Below are 18,781 nucleotides of genomic sequence, written 5' to 3'. Positions count from 1 at the left end.
CGTCAGAGATTGGAAGTGTGTCGCTCCGGACCTACAGCAGAGTGTTCAGTGCTGCAGGAGCTGGGACCTGAAGAGCAGACCATCACTTCAATCAAAGTTTACAACGGCCGATGTCATCGACCGTGCGGATGTATCAGCCGACTCGTCGATTATCAGCAAATGATTTCGCAACAAACTGAATATGTTTGAGTTTTGGAATAATGTTCAAAATATGCCCAAAACATATTCTGATATTAAGATGAATCAACAACAGGAAGGCCCTCTTCCTCCACTGGTGCAGCATAGCTACAGCTGTAGGGTGGATATAGGACCTCCAGTGACAGCCAATAAGCACTCGTCTCTTCAAAACAGGACTCGTATAACATCTGAAGAGTGAAATCATAACTACAGCATCGAGACTCCTCTCTCTGGGAACTTAATACACCACCTGCTCCTCTCTTGACCTCTTCAACCATTGCTCATTCATTCACTCCTCTCACAAAACCATTCATTCAATCATCCAATTCACCTTCTTCCTCCCTTCTCCTCTTTCACTGTCTCTCCTCCTTCCTCTTACACACCTCTTCCTTTCTTTCTTAATCTCTGATTCTCTTCCTCTCCAACTCTCATTCCTACCCTTCTGTCTGCCTGCACCCCCTTCCCATCTCTCCCTCTTTTCCCTCTCTGTCTCTCGTTCTATTCCTCGGCTACAGGAAATGGTTTCCTTCCCGATCCAGGGGGTAGGAGGGGTGTACTCACTGTCCCAAACAAAGAGGTCACTGTGTGAATCCTCCACAAATACAAAGAAGAGAAGGAAGGCAGATAACAATCAGAAACCTACTCTCATCCAGCCTTCCTCACACAAACACACACACGGAACCTCATGCAAAGCATCTCTCAAACCTTCAACAGAGACGCAGGATACGTTTCTACACTGTATATTCCACGGCAGGCTTTTGGCTCTCAGCAGCGGACTGTGAGCTCACACCTCCGAGAAGCAGAAAAAGAAGGAGAAAAAACTAAAGGGAGCCAGGTTTGATGAGCTGCATGCAAATGACATGTAAAAATATAAAACTGCGACACTTAAAACGGGGGCCGAGATAAGAGATTTGAAAATGAGGAAAGCAGGCTCCTGAACTGCCGGAGATGAGGATCAGAGATAGAGAGGATAGAGGTTTTCCCTCTCCTCTTCTCGTCTCTTACACCTCCTCCTCCTCCTCCTCCTCTTTCCTTCCTCCTCCACCCTGCAGAAGCCGGTGCAGATGACAGGGAGATGCAGATACCAGCCAGTCATTGCCTCTGAGTGATGAACACCTCCTCCCTCCGTCAATTGAACCCTCCTCTTCCACATTCGCCTCGCCTCTCTTCCAGGTCTCTTTTTCTCTCATATTTCCTTTTGTCTCTCATGTTTTGTTTTAGTCGACGGACCCTTCCCGCCTTTCTCTTTGGGCCTCTTTTGTTCCTCTACCTCTCTGGCCTGGCTGGCTGCGTTTCTGTCTGTCAGTATTTTATCTTATTTGGCGGTTTTCTCTCCCCTCTCTCCAATCATCTCTCTCTCTTTCCCCCCCTCCCTCTCTCTCCCCCCTTTCTCTCTCTCTCTCGCTCCCCCCTCCCTCTCTCTCCCCCCTCTCCCTCTCTCTCTCTCCCCCCCCTCTCTCTCTCTCCCCCTCTCCCTCTCTCTCTCCCCCCCCCCTCTCTCTCTCCCCCTCTCTCTCCCCCCTCTCTCTCTCTCGCCCCCCCTCCCTCTCTCTCCCCTCCCTCTCTCTCTCTCCCTGCCCCTCGCTCCCCCTTTCTCTCTCTCTCTCTCTCCCCCCCCTCTCTCTCTCTCTCTCTCCCCTCTCTCTCTCTCTCCCCTCTCTCTCTCTCTCTCTCTCTCTCTCTCTCTCGCCCCCCTCTCTCTCTCTCTCTCTCTCTCTCGCCCCCCTCTCTCTCTCTCTCCCTTTCTCTCTCTCTCTCTCTCTCTCCCCCCTCCCTCCCTCTCCCCCTCTCTCTCTCTCCCTCCCTCTCTCCCCCCTCCCTCTCTCTCTCCCCCTCCCTCTCTCTCTCCCTCCCTCTCTCCCTCTCTCTCTCCCGCTCCCTCTCTCTCTCCCTCTCTCCCTCTCTCTCTCCCTCTCTCTGTCTCTCTCCCTCTCTCTGTCTCTCTCCCTCTCTCTGTCTCTCTCCCTCTCTCTGTCTCTCTCTCTCCCTCTCTCTCTCCCTCCCGCTCTCTCTCTCTCCCTCTCCCCCCCTCTCTCTCTCTCCCTCCCTCCCTCTCTCTCTCCCCCTCTCTCTCTCTCTCTCTCCCTCCCTCTCTCTCGCCCTCTCTCGCCCTCTCTCGCTCTCTCCCTCTCTCTCTCCCTCTCTCTGTCTCTCTCCCTCCTGTCGCTCTCTCTCCCTCTCTCTCTCCCTCCCTCTCTCCCTCTCTCTGTCTCTCTCCCTCTCTGTCGCTCTCTCTCCCTCTCTCTCTCCCTCCCGCTCTCTCTCTCTCCCTCCTCCCTCTCTCTCTCCCCCTCTCTCTCTCTCTCTCCCCCTCTCTCTCTCGCCCTCCCACTCTCTCTCTCTCTCTCTCTCCCTCCCCCTCTCTCTCTCTCTCTCCCTCTCTCCCTCCCCCTTTCTCTCTCTCTCTCCCCCTTTCTCTCTCTCTCTCTCTGGTGATAGGCTCTTCTGTCAGAGCCCGGTTGATGGACTAAGACACAGACAGATGCTGTCATGATGTGGGCATGTCATACGACAGGGATGTGGAGCTCACTGATTCAATCACCGCCGATAGAAGCTGCTCTCCTCAAGGCCATGATGCACAGGGTCAACACGTCCATCACTCAAGGGGTGATTTGGGTTTTGCCCAAAAATGCTGCAGTCGTCTCAGTGAGATGGAAGTCAGCGCATCCTTAACTTCTGTCATGTGACATCTTCAAATGGGAATTCTATTTTAAGAGGGATTGAATACAATCTTTGAATGACCTGATGAAAAATAGGGGCGTAAAGATGAACTCCACTTGAGCATCTCTTTACGTGGTATCTGTGTGACCAAGGGCCATGGCTAGGCGTTCAGGCTGATACAGTGAAATAACCCTTGTCACAAGTTATATTTATATATAATAAGGATGTCGCTTCATTGGTTTTAGAATGTGGGACACCATCTTACTAATTCATAGTGTTCCATCATATCATCATTACAGATATAAGGCAAACAACAGTTGAAATCATGAGATCACAACCATGGCCAATGAGCTGCAGTGATCCATAATGGCAGAAGGAAATATGACACGTCAAGTTAAACCGGATCGGTCCAAAGTGGATATTGAGTTTGTGCAATCTCAAACTGTATTGAATGGTTACATGGTTAACTGTATCATGTCTTAGTGATACTTGAATGTTTACTTCCCAGGATTCACTCTGTGGTCGCAGAGAGAAGATGCTGTCTTGTCCAGTTTGGCATTCTTTGTGAGACTAAATAGTCGATATTTTGGGTCACTCTCTTGCATTGGCTTGCATTCAGTCAGTCAACAGTAACTGCTGCAGGACTACCGAGCTCACGAGTACAACCCTAAACAATGGGCTTTTCCACAGCAGACATGCTAACATGTCACAGTAGGAAAAGCACAGCTGTTACCAATAACAATACAAATGGTTCCATTCTATTCCAATGTCCCAGTAAGTCAAAGCAGTGTGACGATGAGCCGGCTTACAAGTATGAACAAATTACACAACACCAGCAATGTCTTTGAGGAAATATAGTCTGAAAGTGTGCGCTGTTATTCCAAAATCTGAACAAGAATCAAGTCTTGGCACGCTTCATGACAACCAGCTTTTCACCCTGCATTCAGACATCTGGGACGACGTTATGCCCATGCAGAACCCCCCAGTTTAAAATGTCTCCATTCAAACACGTCCAAAGTGCAAGAGAACCAGTGCCCCATGCAGCCATGGCCACCACCTGCACCCCTTGGCTCTGCCATTGTGGCTTCCACCCACGTATCTCTCACCTGCACTGTAACAACTGAATGTGAAGAAAGAGGAAGAAATTGAATTCCAAACACACACTTTTAGCAGTGTAAACAAAGCTTTTGCCAAATGATATTCAAACAAACACCTGCAACCCATATCATTGCATGGTAGCACCTGTCATCAGGGTGTGAATGGGTGAATGATGACATGTAGTGTTTAAGTGCTTTGAGTGGTCGGAAGACTAGAAAAGTCTATACAAGTGCATCCATCCAGCATTGAACATGGTATCGCTCTGCGAGCTGATACAACCATGAGCCAACATAGATAAGTGTGCTTTGATATGATGGGAGAAGTTATGTTGCCTGAAATCATCATTTTATCATTTTACAGGAGAAATGTAGAGGGGATTGATATTTCATTTTTAACATTTACAATGCTCAGTAACACAGGGACAGTGTATGCATGTCTCTTTTTATTTGACTGTCCCTTTAAAGATAGAAAGGCTTGCCCTGCTCTCTGCTTCTATCAGAACGTTCCTTACGTATTGCGTTCTTCTGGGGGAACCGCAGAAGGTATCGTAACACTCGCCGTAATCATTGATTTGTCATCTTCTGAAGGAGCACCATTTTAATTAACATTCTAATTTGATGGGCGGAGGAGAGAGAGAAACACAGGCAGAGAAACACTGTTGATGAGTCCAGATAAAAAAAGATCAAAATCTGGATGTAAACAAACCGGCTCGGAGTCAACGCAAAAAGAAAAGGAAGAAAACAGCTCCAGAGAAGGAGGAGACGGTGATCACCTTCACTCGTCCTTCCAGGGGAGCGAGGGAAGGAGGAAGTGGAGAGGAGAGGAGGTAGAGGGGAGGAGAGATAGGGAGTGAGAAGAGACTATCCAAAAAGTGTTTGAAAAGCCGTGGGTGGCGCGCCTTATCGCCCCAGTTCTCCTGGAGAGATTATTGGGGGATTAGTGCGAACGCTTGTTTCTAAAACATGATGAAAAGACGTTCGGCGCGTGATAACGCTTTGAACTCCCCTACTCTGCTCCTTCCAGGATGGTGCCTTCAGGCTGCCTTTCCACGAAAGACAGGATTGGGGTGGGGTTGAGCTGCTGGGTGCTGCTGACGGAGGGAGGACAATAGGGACAATGTTGTAAGTGCAGTCTGTCCTGTGGAGACTTCACGTTGGACATCTGTCCTTCGGGAGGATGCAACCGATGCAACAAGCTCTAGCTTTGCGTACACGTTAGCACCGTCACTCCTTCGCTCTCGCTCCATCTGAGCAGAACATTTCACAACAATCCTGCAACTTGGGTCCAATCACATGCACTCGCACTATCAGTTAATTAAAGCAGGATCCAATCAGGAGGGGAGGAGATATAATATCAGATTTGTCATGTGCGATCCAATCGGAATAGCAGAAGTGGTGCGCTCACTCCCCGAGTTGCCAGGGGAGGCTTGCCGAGGAGGACCCGGTTGTTCACTCAACCAAAAGCAGTGAGGAATCAGCGGCACAGCTGATCAGTTGATCAGTCAACATTATTATACCGTGTTCGAAAGTCCAACAGCCATATCAGCCAGAATATATTTAAATAGATAAATGCTTTCATGCCTCTTTCTCAAGAGATGCAAATGGAAGGATTTCCATATGACACAGACCAGTTAACACGCCACCAATCTAATGAAGGAGATCTGTGGCAGGGAGAGCGAGGACTGGATCTCATTTGCCTCTCTTTGCTCCACCCTGATTTCTCAGAAGTAACAAACTCACCCCCACCCATATGATAACACACACAGACACAAGACAAGATCAGAGGTATTTAAATTCATATTGTTTCAGATAAAGGAAGTGAAGTCATTGAACATAATATGTCTCTTTGCATCTATGTGTTGCTTGCGTGTGAATGCTTCCCGATGTAGTTGTGTTGCTCGGTAGGCTTTGTATCGAACTGATAGCTTATCTGTCAGGGCCCAATAAGAAGCAAATTTGTCGAGAGAGAAGTTGAGAGAGAGAGGGCGATGCTGGAAGGGGCCGGACCACCGAGTGGACCATGCCAATCTCACCCAGAGGAAGCCTGGGGGCTTCACAGAGCCCGGTGAGAACAAGGATGAGGACTGAGGAAGACAGGTGCTATAAGTAAGATAGAAGTGAGGAAGGACAGATCTGGCGGTGGGAAAAGCTTATATGTATATATTTATATATATATATATATAGAGAGAGAGAGGGAGAGAGAGAGAGAGAGAGAGAGAGAGAGAGAGAGAGAGAGAGGTGAGCAGATGGTGAGAGCACGTCCAAAGCAGGGAGATGAGCGATAGAGGGAAGTACGGCCAAAAGAAACATCTTTCTTCTCAGATAAGATACAGACTGTTACCCTTACTTACTTTACTTACTGTATCTGTAAATGAAAATGCACCGTCTGCACCACAATGAGCTCGCAATTTAATATGCTAAACACCTGATGAGGAATAAGGAACAAATGAGAATTGCTCCTTCAAGCTATTTTAAACCATTTCTCGTAAACATGATGTTGGGCAATGCTTTCTTTAAGTGGGTTTCTAGTCATCCATTTTCATGTGCATTTACACTTTACACACAAAATTGGCCTGTAAAAAAACATTGATGGCAGAAAATGGTGAAAAGAAAGGCCTGGTGATCAGAGAGTTGTTGGTCTGATCTCCAGACTGGATGTCATGTTCATCCAGACTACAGACCAGTTCTGAGCAGGTTATGAGTATGTAGTGTGTTACCACTTACTAACTAAACCTGTGCTGTTGATGTGCAATAGTCTCCCACAACATGCTTTACCATTAATAATAACTATGAAGATAGGCCTGCATCCAAAGACAAAATGTCCAGAATGGACACATCTGCACCTGACCCTTTGCATCCAAAAATATGCCAACGTGTAGTGCAGATGCAGGACGTAATGTACCACACACTGTTTACAGTGTTGAGCAAGTTCACATTTCACAAGAGCTGCACATCCACTGTACATAGTGAATAACTCATCTGTGTTGAAACCAGCAGTAGGAGAGCTAGCTAATATTAGCTGTTAGCTGTTAGCAGTTAGCTGTTAGCTGTTAACTGTTATCAGTTAGCTGTTAGCAGTTAGCTGTTAGCAGTTAGCTGTTAGCAGTTAGCTGTTAGCAGTTAGCTGTTAGCAGTTAGCAGCTGGTGCAGCAGTCCTGTAGAGCTACCAGCAAACATTAACAGAGGTTGCATTGAGTTGCATTATGATGCGTTCATGCTCCATTCAGTAAAAGTGAGTATTAGGCAAAGGAAAATTGTAACGAAGGAATATTGTAACGTCATCATGATGTGCTCAAATGTGATTTTGTAAAAGTGAGTTTTTTTCGAGAAAGTTAAGTAGTAAATACAGTTGTTTGAAGGAGATCTTTTCACTGCAGTATTAAATAGATATTAGAGAGAGAATTATGACCTTTTCAACTTTTTTTGTTTTTAACGCACTGGTAGGATCACGACCAGGTGTTGGCTGATATCAGCAATCGGAATCTTGAAATGGTATCAGAACATCTCTCAAAGAGTCCAACACCGACGTCCGTATGCAACGCACCAGGCTTACTGCTAACTCCACTGTGAACACACTCACATCCCGATTACATACATTGAGAGCAACTGATGTAGTATGATGTGCAAGATAGCCCCACAGGGCTGGTGGGGGTGGATGGGTCAACAGGACATTGGTCCAGGAGACCGCTGAATGTGTCCCATTTAAAGTAAACGTTGCCAGTAGAGCAATGCATAGTTTACGGGCCTAAAACTGCAACTAAATGTCTCTTTGGCTGAAGTACTGGAGTATTGGATTCATCTTCATATTTTACGAGATGCAAACAGTACCTTTTGACATTGAATATTATTCCTGCATTTATTAAAAACATAGTTCATCCTCTCGCTGGTCCTGAAATAAAACCTTTCAAATAGCCAATCAAGGAATGCAGTGTGATGGCTCGGGCTTTAGCGGAGGAGGAGAGCCCTGACCCCTGCTGACCCACAAGGGAGGGAGGGAGGCAGGGAGGGATGGAGGGAGGAGGGAGGAGGGGGAGGATGTGGAGTGACAGGGGGAGAAACACAGGAGGAATGTGCGATTACGGCCACTATCTCCAGCAGATACTGAAGGTCTGTCTCCGCACTTCTCCAGTCCACAGATATGAAGGGAATGAGGAAGAAAAGAGAAAACGGTATTAAGAGTCAGAACGAGATGCTTTCCATATGAATGCAAAGCCCTCAAAAGAGCAGAAACTGACTTTACAGTTTAGAGGAGGAATAGGAGGGTATGGGCAGCGGAAGGGAGGGGAAGAACAAAAGGTGATGGGTGAGTAAGTGTGTGTGTGTGTGTGTGTTTGTGAATCCACACACACACACACAGACACACACACACACACACATATATATATATATCTACACTCAGAACCTCACTGATAATAAACGAAATCTTAGAAATGAGAGCCTATCAAGCAGGAATCAATCACTGGGGTTTGTTGTCCAGGAGGATGGCGCCATGTGGAGATAAAAGACAGGCGGACGTCTGGGGAGGGCAGCGAGGAGAAGAGAGGATGGGGGGGGGGGGGGAGAGAGGAGAAGAGGGGAGAGGAGAGAGGAGAAGAGGAGAGGATGGGAGAAGAGAGGAGAGCAGAGGACGGGGAGGAGGAGGAGAGGACAAGAGGGGAGAGGAGAGGACGGGAGGAGGAGGAGAGCAGAGGACGGGGAGGAAGAGGAGAGGAGATGAGGGGAGAGGAGAGGACGGGAGGAGAGAGGAAAGCAGAGGACGGGGAGGAGGAGAGGAGAGGATAAGAGGGGAGAGGAGAGGACGGGAGGAGGAGGAGAGCAGAGGACGGGGAGGAGGAGAGGAGAGGATAAGAGGGGAGAGGAGAGGACGGGAGGAGGAGGAGAGCAGAGGACGGGGAGGAGGAGAGGAGAGGATAAGAGGGGAGAGGAGAGGACGGGAGGAGGAGGAGAGCAGAGGACGGGGAGGAGGAGGAGAGGAGAGGACAAGAGGGGAGAGGAGAGGACGGGAGGAGAGAAGAGAGAGGAGAGGACAGGAAGGGAGAGGAGAGGAGAGGAGTCTGATGGGGTAGGTGTGTGTTATAAACTCCATCTGGTTCAAACCCTGAAGTGGAGTTAAACTGGGATGAGCTGGACCAACATTTGGCATTTGGAGCCAAAAAACTAAAAACAACTGGAGATGCAACAAGCAAGCGAGTTATAGCAAGACAGATCAATAACAAATATGAAGGGATCATGATGGGCATGGATGTCCCTGCATGTGTGTGTGTGTGTGTATGTGTGTGTCCGAATCCGTGCTCCATGCCAGGAAGCCTCTCCCAGCATGATGCACAAACCCAGCCTCTGATAGGGCTCCATCCGGTCCCACACTGTTCCCAACCAACACACACACACACACACACACACACACACACACACACACACACACACACACACACACACACACACACACACACACACACACACACACACACACACACACACACACAGACTATTCATTTTCATCTACTATCACACACACAGGTGATAAGGTGTTCATTGTCTCTCTTGACCGCTGACCCCTGACCTGGCCATTGGACTAACACTAGCTGGAGGTCTCTCTCCAGCTGATGCAGTTCAACAACATGGTTTACAATATATGCCAGATGTGTATTAATAGATACATTATTTAAAGCATGCATTGGTGTCTTACTTTAGGGCTGCATGTAATAATTAATAAGAAATAAGTTTCACATATTTTCACTATCAAATACGAATATAATAATATATTAATATATTTAGTATTCATTCTATAACAATATAGAAGAATCAAAAATAAGACTAAAAAACATGTTCATTATTAGAATGATATGTCATTTGACAACTATTGTTGGTCAACCACATTTGGTTTACTCTATGAAATCTAAGACAAATGTGTGAATACCAATAACCTGCCAGGAGCCACGGCTTCCCTCTCTGGTCAACAGATGTTCCATCACAATGACTTCAATTCATCTCACTTCAGCTGGAATCAGACATTTTGACATGTTGCTTAATAAATGACAATATTGTTGCTGATTCATTTTCTGAAACTCGACTAGTTGAGAAGGTTCATTGTTTACTTGTTGTAAATGACTTCGGCGAATAATAAAGCATCACAATTCTGACCAATTGATTTCCTAATCAATTATTACATTGTTTAACATTATTCTAATGTATTGTATCAACTGTTGTTAATAATGAGACTTCTGCACTGAACTTGAAGCTTTATTCATGTAAACTCAACACGTACTGGATCCATAATGCAGAATCATATCAATGACTTTAGGATAGTTGTGATCTTCTCGTGGTTCTGAAACCAAAATCAGAAAAACATCTCAAATTCAGAAGTTCAACAATGACTTGCAGCCTAATTACTTTGAATTATTTTGATTGGAAAAAAGTAAACAATGACTGAGAATTTAAGATTATAATTCAAACTTTTTATATTTGACAATGTTTTTGTAATCATACACAGGCGTTGCTTCAGAATGATGTGTGTCATTTTAATTCAGGAGCTCGTCTGTAATATAAGAATCTATGAGCAGTAGTTCCTCCCTCTCAGTAACCATCACAGCTCTTACCTCTGCCTCCTGATCCTCTGTGCTGCCCTCTGACTGGAGGATTCCTGGGTAGGGGCCCCACGTTGTGTCTGGATGGAGGTCCCGGCCAGCTACCACCCTGCGGTCCGCGTCCTCTTCACTGAACTCCAGATCATCTGGAGGAAGCAGAGAAGAGAGAAGCGGTTCACATCAGTGAAGCTGAAATCAGCCAAATATACAAAGGTGTTGTGATGTTGAGCTCATCCTTAAACTACCGGTATCATTCATGGACAGAGATCACGAGGAGACACTTTCAAAGAATCCTGATACCAACATGTTTCAGCTTTCACATCATCTTTTATTTATGTTCCATAAACAGTCAGAACTTTACTTACTTCGACCAATAAAAGCTTACGAGTACAGCTTTTAGGAAGAGTTTTGATGTTTTGCCATTTTGGAAATGCTTATGGCATCAACAGGGCACAGACTTATTATGAGATTATAAAATACTACATATGGGTAGAAGTCGAACCTCTCGGCCTTCAGAACCCCGGCTGGTTACAACATGACATGCAGCAGAGACCACGCCACGCTCAAGAGGAAGAAAACACACAGCAGCAGAAGCAGCATGTGGCTTGAACTCGCCCTGAACCCTGCAGCAGTTCAGAGCAGACAGCCGGACTGTCAACGGCTCAACAGCAGGGGGAGGTTCTGACACAAGCTTTCTGTCCTGGCCCGGTTCAAACAGGGGAAACTTCTTGTGTACTTCCTCAAATTGATAAGTGCAGAAGGATGGCAGTGACGGCTGCGGTCTGAGGCTGCCGCAGCCCAGATAGAGCCCGTTGGCTGGGAGGCATGGAGGCCGATCCATCTGTGCTCCAGGCTGAAGACAGCTCTGAGTGCAGCGGGAGCCGAGACAACTTCCTGCACATCTGAGGATAAATGGACAAGTTTGAGCAACAGCAGTGAGTGTGGCCGTGTAAGGCTTTCTCCTTATGACCGTCGACCTCCCTCTGATCAAAACGCATTCAAAATCCCCCCCCCTTCTCATCTCACCCACGGTTCAGGCGACTGTTTCGGGGGGGTCGGTCTAAAGTGGCGGGCCTGATAAGAGTGTTTGTCTAACACTCTCCATGTCAAAACACTCATCTATCTTCTCTGTATCTATCCCCACCAGAGAACAACGGACAGACGCTGATAAAATGGCTTTCCCACAGCCGGTGGAAGGGCGGGGGAGGAGGACGTGGTGGTGGGAGGGAGGCAGGAGCAGGAAGGAGTGTGGTTTGAGGGGAGAAAGTAGGAGGGACAGCGACATGAATTCAATAACACCAGTCCTTCAAGCCAAACAGCAGTTGAAAACATTGTGTCGCTGTCGTGGTGAACTCACACAGGAAGTGGTGTGTTCCCTTAACTCAGCTCAACGTTGTAATGGCACTCTGCACGGCATAATGAATTACCCAGCGGTCAAACAGGGATCACCTTTTACGGAACTAGTTGACCTGATAGTATCTGTTTTATGAGGATCAACACTGATCCAACCAAGTCAGGACTAGATGGCAGCCTGTGCTCCAGTTCGGGTCTGCACTAGCAGCACATTGTGGAACAGGTGCAGTCTCATTCTGTTTACCAGTCACTGTGACACTGTCACGGCCCTACTTGTTCAATCTGTTGCCCCGCTGCACATGAGAGCATGACACTGATGCCAGACGCAACAGGAGCTGACCTGACCTGCTGTGCTCGGGTCAGGTCGGGCTGCATGTTTAATCGAATGACTCAGGTTAGACAACCTCGTCTCACTTCTTTGTTAGAATACACCAAATTAAAGAGAAGACCTCTGAGTTGTTGGGGTCAGTGTCAGGTTTCAGTTCCAGGTCAAGCGCCGACCCAAACATGACTCCTGAGACAGTCTGACCTGCCAGCGTGCTATCTCCTGTCCCATGGGGCCTCTGACCCTCCTTATCTCAGCACTCCATCAATGTCCAGTCTGCCTCTGCACCATTGGCCGATCTTCACCACATGGTGCTCTTATCAGCCGGACCAGCTCAATTGACCCTCATTGTGAAACGGAGCAAGGATTTGACCTCAGTGAGCCAACACAGATATGAACTTATAAACAAGCCCAACATGAGCATCAGTTTGTCAGATATTAAGGCTCATCATATTCCTTTCATGACCTGTTGCATCTTATCCAGGTCACTTGTTGTTGTGGGTTGATGCCAACCTCAATATCCAAATGAGTCTAAATGAGTCCTCTGAGGTGCACGAGCACATGGACCGGCTTCACACTGCTGCAGGAGACGCTCGCTTCCTGTTGGAGATCAACATTTCTATTTCACAAGTTGAAGTGCGTTTCTGAAATGAAATGTTTGTAAGGCGTTTGTAAAAATGTCACTCTGATCTATCGTGCTTGCTCTGTGATCTATTGATAACTGGCCAGCTGTTTGCTTATGCCAACGGAGGAGATTATTGAGCAATGCTGAACAGATAATAATGAAACAAAACCATCTGAGATTTGGGATTCAACCCCATGGACAGGACCATCATGGATGAAGGTGAGGCTGTCTGCTGTCTCTGTCAAATGTGCCTCTAAGCCAACTGAAAATATACCACAAAAACAAATCTGAAGTCACCCGTCACATGGCGTCCCTCAGTGAGTCGGTATAGACACCACATGTCAACTCTACAACATCATTTAGTTTTTGTATTATCCTCAACTGCACTTTGTATTTAACTAAGATCGTGAGCATTGTTGGCATGTTAGCATGCTGAGGTTAGCATTTAGCCCAGCCTCCAGCATGCTGAGGTTAGCATTTAGCCCAGCCTCCAGCATGCTGAGGTTAGCATTTAGCCCAGCCTCCAGCATGGCTGTAGACTCTGAGGCCACGTCCACACGACTGTGTTTCCATTTTAAAGCATGTTTTGCTTCGTTAACGCTGACACGTTAACACTACGCTGGAGTTTTCGAGCACTGAAAACGGAGGAGTTTGAAAACTCCCGGGTTACATATTCGTGTGGACGCTCGTAAATGCAGAAGATTAGAAACGATGACGTAGACGCCCACGTTCGCTACTTGATTGGTTCTTAGCAGTCATGACGTGTCCTTCCCTGATTCGTCACATACATATCAAACAGCCTTGATTACCGATCGACTACCAGGTTAATTTAACATGGACGACTGATTACAGGCATCGCTGACCGTGTTGTCTTTACTAGCAGCTGTTGTTCAGTTAAAGTCTGCGTTATTACGGAGGAAGCAGCTGTTATTGGAGCGATCAGTGACCAGCGTGACCAGCGCTGTTATCAGCCCTACGGAGCGGCCATCTGAAGTCACGGTTAGCGGCTTTAGGGAGGGTGATGGACACAAAATCGACTTCCTGTTTACACCGGCACCCACCCGCATGCCCAGTGTACGTGAATAGTCACGTGATATTCGTTTTCAGGCGTTTTGGTCTGGACGGAGATCATCTTGAAAACGATTCTGAAACGCTGTGTGGTGAACTCCGGGGTCGCCTCTTCGTGTGGGCGTCATCGTTTCCAAACTTGTGCGTTTCCGACCGTCCACACGAAGAGGCAACCCCGGAGTTTTCAAACGTATCCCTCCTCGGGAGCGTTTTCAAACTCCTCCGTTTTCGGTGCTCGAACACTCGGCGTAGTGTGGACGCTCAGTGTGAACGTAGCAAAACATGCGTTTTCAAATGGAAGCGGAGTCGTGTGGACGTGGCTCAGGCGTGTTTCGTTTATTAACATCCAGCCCTACTGGCTACATTATACAATGTTGTCCATGTTATCATTAACACATATTTATTATTGATGATTTGGTGTAAATGTACATATATGTAAATACAAATGATGGAGTTTAACGAGTTAATTATATGCAGCGTCAATGACTGTAGATGTCAGGCCGTCTGCACCTCCACTAATGAACGCTGCGTGCTGATCCCAGCAGGTTAGCGGTGTTCACTGGGGTCACATGAGGCCTCCGACAATCCTAATCCCTGTTAATTACCTCCCGCCCACCACAGACCTGCATAATAACCCAGCGCTCCTTCTCGATATGGCTGCACTGGCTGCTACTACCCTCACTGCTCTGTATGATACTACACCCATCACTGTGCTACACACACATCCGTCTTCATGTCAGTGCTAGATGACCTATTCTCCAAAACACAAGCTCTGACACACACAGTGTGTCTCTCAGCACACACACACACACACAGTCCTGATTTTAGCACTTAGATGACATAACATTGACTTCCAGTTATTTCCTGGAGATGGAGCCAAACCCTAACCCTAAACCTAACCCTAACCCTAACCTAAACCTGAACCTGAACCTGAACCTAAACCTAAACCTAAACCTAAACCTTGCTATACCGAACCTTAAACCACGTCCTCGCCCTACAATGGGGTTATTACGTTACGGGGACTTGCATTCTGTCCTCAAAAGGCACAATGTGCGTAAAAAGATGTATGTCCACAGCACAAGTAATACACACACACACTGAGCAGCCAAATACATACTGTGCCCACACACACCCACCATGTACACACTATCACACTAATACACACCCCTGTCACCAGCCACACACACACACACACATACACACAAAGGCTTATCAATACAGACGCTTCAGCAGCCACTGGGGCGTCCAGGCCTCTTTGACGAGCCAACACAATGAAACAATCAGTCCGCCATTAATGGAACGACTAACGCAATTAACTGATGAGTATGTGTGTAACAGAGAGAGGGGGGGGGGGGGGGGGGTTCAGCTCGGTGCCATTTTATTGAGTTGTTTGTTTTGACACTTTATTAAATGTTCTTGTTTAATGAGTGAGTCCCAAAAATCAGCACAACAAACAATATTCAACAATAAAAGTTGAAGTGAAGCTATCATCAAAGCTCACAGCATTGCCAACAGAAACAATGATGTCAGAGTCTACTGAACATGGGAATGATATGAGGGCCTGAAGTGTTATTCTATACTTAATCAGGAGATTCAGTTTTGCGTTCAGGTATAGTCACTTGGAAGGAAAACTAATTAAACCTGCAGGTGACCTGTTATCTTAACTGATATGTCATATTATTAATAAATGCTTACTTGGTGGAAAATGTCCACAACTTTGGGAAGAATCCAAAACAGTAGCCTTACCTAGAGATGGAGAAGCTGATTTCTTTCTGTAACTGAGGGCTTATGAAGTTCAGTGCTTATCAAGAAGTTCGTTTCCAATCAATTTCTTTCTAATTTCGGAAACATCTCTGTTTGCCTTGCCTCCCTCCCTTTGGTGCTCTCCCTCTGTGTGAAAGAGTTGATCAGCATTAGCTATTAATTGTATAAAAAGTAAACTCAGGTATTCCTTCTTTGGAAATATGGTAGAGTATGTGGAGTCCCACATGGGAGTAGCTTGGGTCCACTTTCATTTGATGTTCTACATCACACAACAGATGAAGGATGATCTACTCTCAGAGCGATGAGAGACAAGCGCTTTACTGTCAAAGTGACATCATTGGAAGACATCAACAGCATAAATAATGAGGTGTAAGTTATGGAAGTGTTACAGATGGACATCTGGTTTCACCACATGCACAAACCTCAGTAGCCGTCAATTGTCTACAGAAGTTCCCCATTTAGAAGTATCTTCTTATTGATCACATGTGTGTCATTCTTAGAACTGATGTCCAACTGTGTGAAGGCCAACTGATCTTGGAGTGCAAGGGGCCACATATGCAGGAACTATGCATAAGTGCAACGTACCTGATCATCCAATAGGAACAAGGCGCGTCAAGAACCAGTCAGTCTGGTTGGATATCAGTGAGGAATAAAGGGGGAAAGAAAGGTGTAACCCAACACTGATGCTCTCCTCTATCCGGCCTAATTGATTTTTAAAAAGACTATTGTTGATATCAAATGAGCACATCGCAGCGGAGCTATTGATTTTTTGACACCACACAACAGGAAATCTTTATCTGCGTGCTCCTCCGACCCCACACTAATAGGTGGGGTTTAACCTCTGCTGAATGACGGATGCACTTCTCTCTCTAGTCCTCATGGGAAACAGGACAAACACTGTAGTTCTCTCAGTGCTAGGCTTCTGTGCTCTATGTTCAAATCCAATTATATCTGCCAAATATACATTGATGGGAAAGTCTATAAAAGAACAGAGTTTTCTATTTAGTCTCAATTGCTTCTGTAATGTAAAAGCACGAGTATGTACTATAAACACACTTATACACCCAATATCACAGGTAGCAAAGGTAACACTTTGATCATTTCTGTACACAGATTTCTATGTTACTTAAATTCATCTAATATTGATCATATGTGCCTTTAAAAGCCATGGAAGCCTATTTCATCCGCTTCCTTCTACAAAGCTCTTCTGGTCGTCACTGATTTCTAGTTTTCCTCCTGACCGGTGGGTAATTCATCATACCGTGCAGAGTGCCATTACAACGTCTTCCTCATGAGCTCAACTGGAAGAAGGTGTGGTTGGTTTGTCAGTACGAGCAAGCCCTTCACATGACTCTGCTCAGATAGATGTCTTCTAAACCGCATGCTGTATTTAGTTTATCAAGATTCTGCAAATCATTGAAAAGTCTGCAAAGACTCATTTCTGAATTTTTGGGATTTGAGAGTTTTGAAAGGAGTAAAATAGTATTTTTCACAAAGCAATGGCAGGTTTCAGCATTCATTCAACATGATTTTGCCTCACTTAAGACCTCATAACACCAAACTATTCATTGGTGCTGTCCTTGATATCCTGCTAATTGTATCGTTAAACAACTTTGATTATTAATGTTCAATCAGAAATGTATAAATATTCCACCTGTTCCGTTATTTGGGTAAAAGTCAAAGATTTGCATTTCTGAATCCTAGCCAGCTTTTCCCATTAACTCCCTTCATTTATAGCGCAGGCTGATAAAAGGCCTCAATCTACCACAGCGAGACCTGATGGCGTCTCCTTCTTCTGCGTGTCTCTCCGTGATGTCCCACGCAGCACCCTCGGGTCCCTGGAGTCCGGCAGGCTCGGTTCAGCGGCAGATAGACATTTCTGGGATCGGCATCTTCTGCTCGGGACCACGCAATCATTTCCATTTTACCCTCTGTTGCACAGGCAAGATAAGACACCTGCGTAGCCCTGCTAATCAGATGAGCTTCAACAGAACTTTATCATTGACATTTACCACTGTTTACCCAACTAATTTCTCTTAACTGCACTGCTGAACCTTTATCTACAAAATACATACGCCACCAGAAAAGAGCAAGAAGCAAACATGCAAATTCACAAATATGTGAAGAAAGATAAAATGAGGGGGAGAAAACCAAAAGCAGTTTTTTCTGCTCAGAGGACCACGGGGGTGAAAACAGAACAAGCGACAGGGCTACTGTTGATGAGATGAGCCCCCCCCTCCTCACTGAAGACAAACAAATGCAAAGAATGCTGACATTCACATGCAAAATCTTCATTTTGCAGTTCAATCACCTGACTGCTTGTGGGGAGTTTTATTTATTGCTGATATAAAATGTGCCTCTGTTTGCATGTGTGTGAGAATGTGAGTCCAGCGTTATCCAACCAGTCACAAGACAGATGGAGCAACACTGGGTGCATACAACACAGCGCTTTAACATGCTGTGAAGCAGTTTCAGCTCCTGAGCCGCTGTTAACTCCCCATTAGTCCCACTCTGTGTGGAATGCAAACTGTTTATGAGTGTTGGAGATGTTCCAATACCGTCTCCTCCTTATTAATACCCATTCTGATCCCTGAGCTCGAGTATCCATCCGATACCAGTGCTTTAAAAACAGAACGAGTCCAACAGGTTCCCTCTCTAACACTGCTGTGGAAACACCTTCTTCAAACAACTATTTAATAGTTCATAATTAATTAAGTTTAAGTTAAAAAAACAACAACATTTGAACACATCAAGATAGTGTTAACATTTACCTTCGCTCAGCTTGTTTCTACTGAATAGAGCATGAAGACGTTACAATGGAAGTCAATGGAACCTCTGCTGACGTTGACTGTTAGCTGTTATTCAGCATAGAAGTCGGGTGCACGAGAGAGTTTACCCACAGGTGAGAAGCACTACCGGCAGGACGTACGGGCCGGGTAGCGTGCTGTAGTTGTTCCTGTGTAGCGTGAATGTGTTTATGATATGATAACGTAATATCAGGTGGATAGACTCGCACACTGGCCAATACCCGATGCAGCATGTGAGGCTGCATCAGAGGTGTTTCTGACATCAGTCTCCTCTAGTGAATGCTAACATACCACATGGCTCCAAATGTGCAATCTCATCA

General features: G+C 46.1%; 1 protein-coding gene across 1 annotated transcript in view; it reads right to left on the bottom strand.

Moving 5' to 3' along the window:
* zfpm1 (zinc finger protein, FOG family member 1) overlaps positions 1-18,781 on the bottom strand; it is a gene marked incomplete at both ends in the record, with an annotated part of 77,498 nt that overhangs the window by 24,032 nt on the left and 34,685 nt on the right. The window contains one exon of the mRNA XM_079265673.1: positions 10,532-10,665. Coding sequence (XP_079121799.1) covers positions 10,532-10,665 — 134 coding nt within the window. The remainder of the gene's footprint in view (positions 1-10,531; positions 10,666-18,781) is intronic.

The sequence above is a fragment of the Melanostigma gelatinosum genome, assembly GCF_949748355.1.
Source record: "Melanostigma gelatinosum genome assembly, chromosome: 1".
Taxonomy (NCBI): Eukaryota; Metazoa; Chordata; class Actinopteri; order Perciformes; family Zoarcidae; genus Melanostigma; species Melanostigma gelatinosum.
Note: the sequence above shows the minus strand (reverse complement) of the source record. Positions and strands in the feature narration are given on the sequence as shown.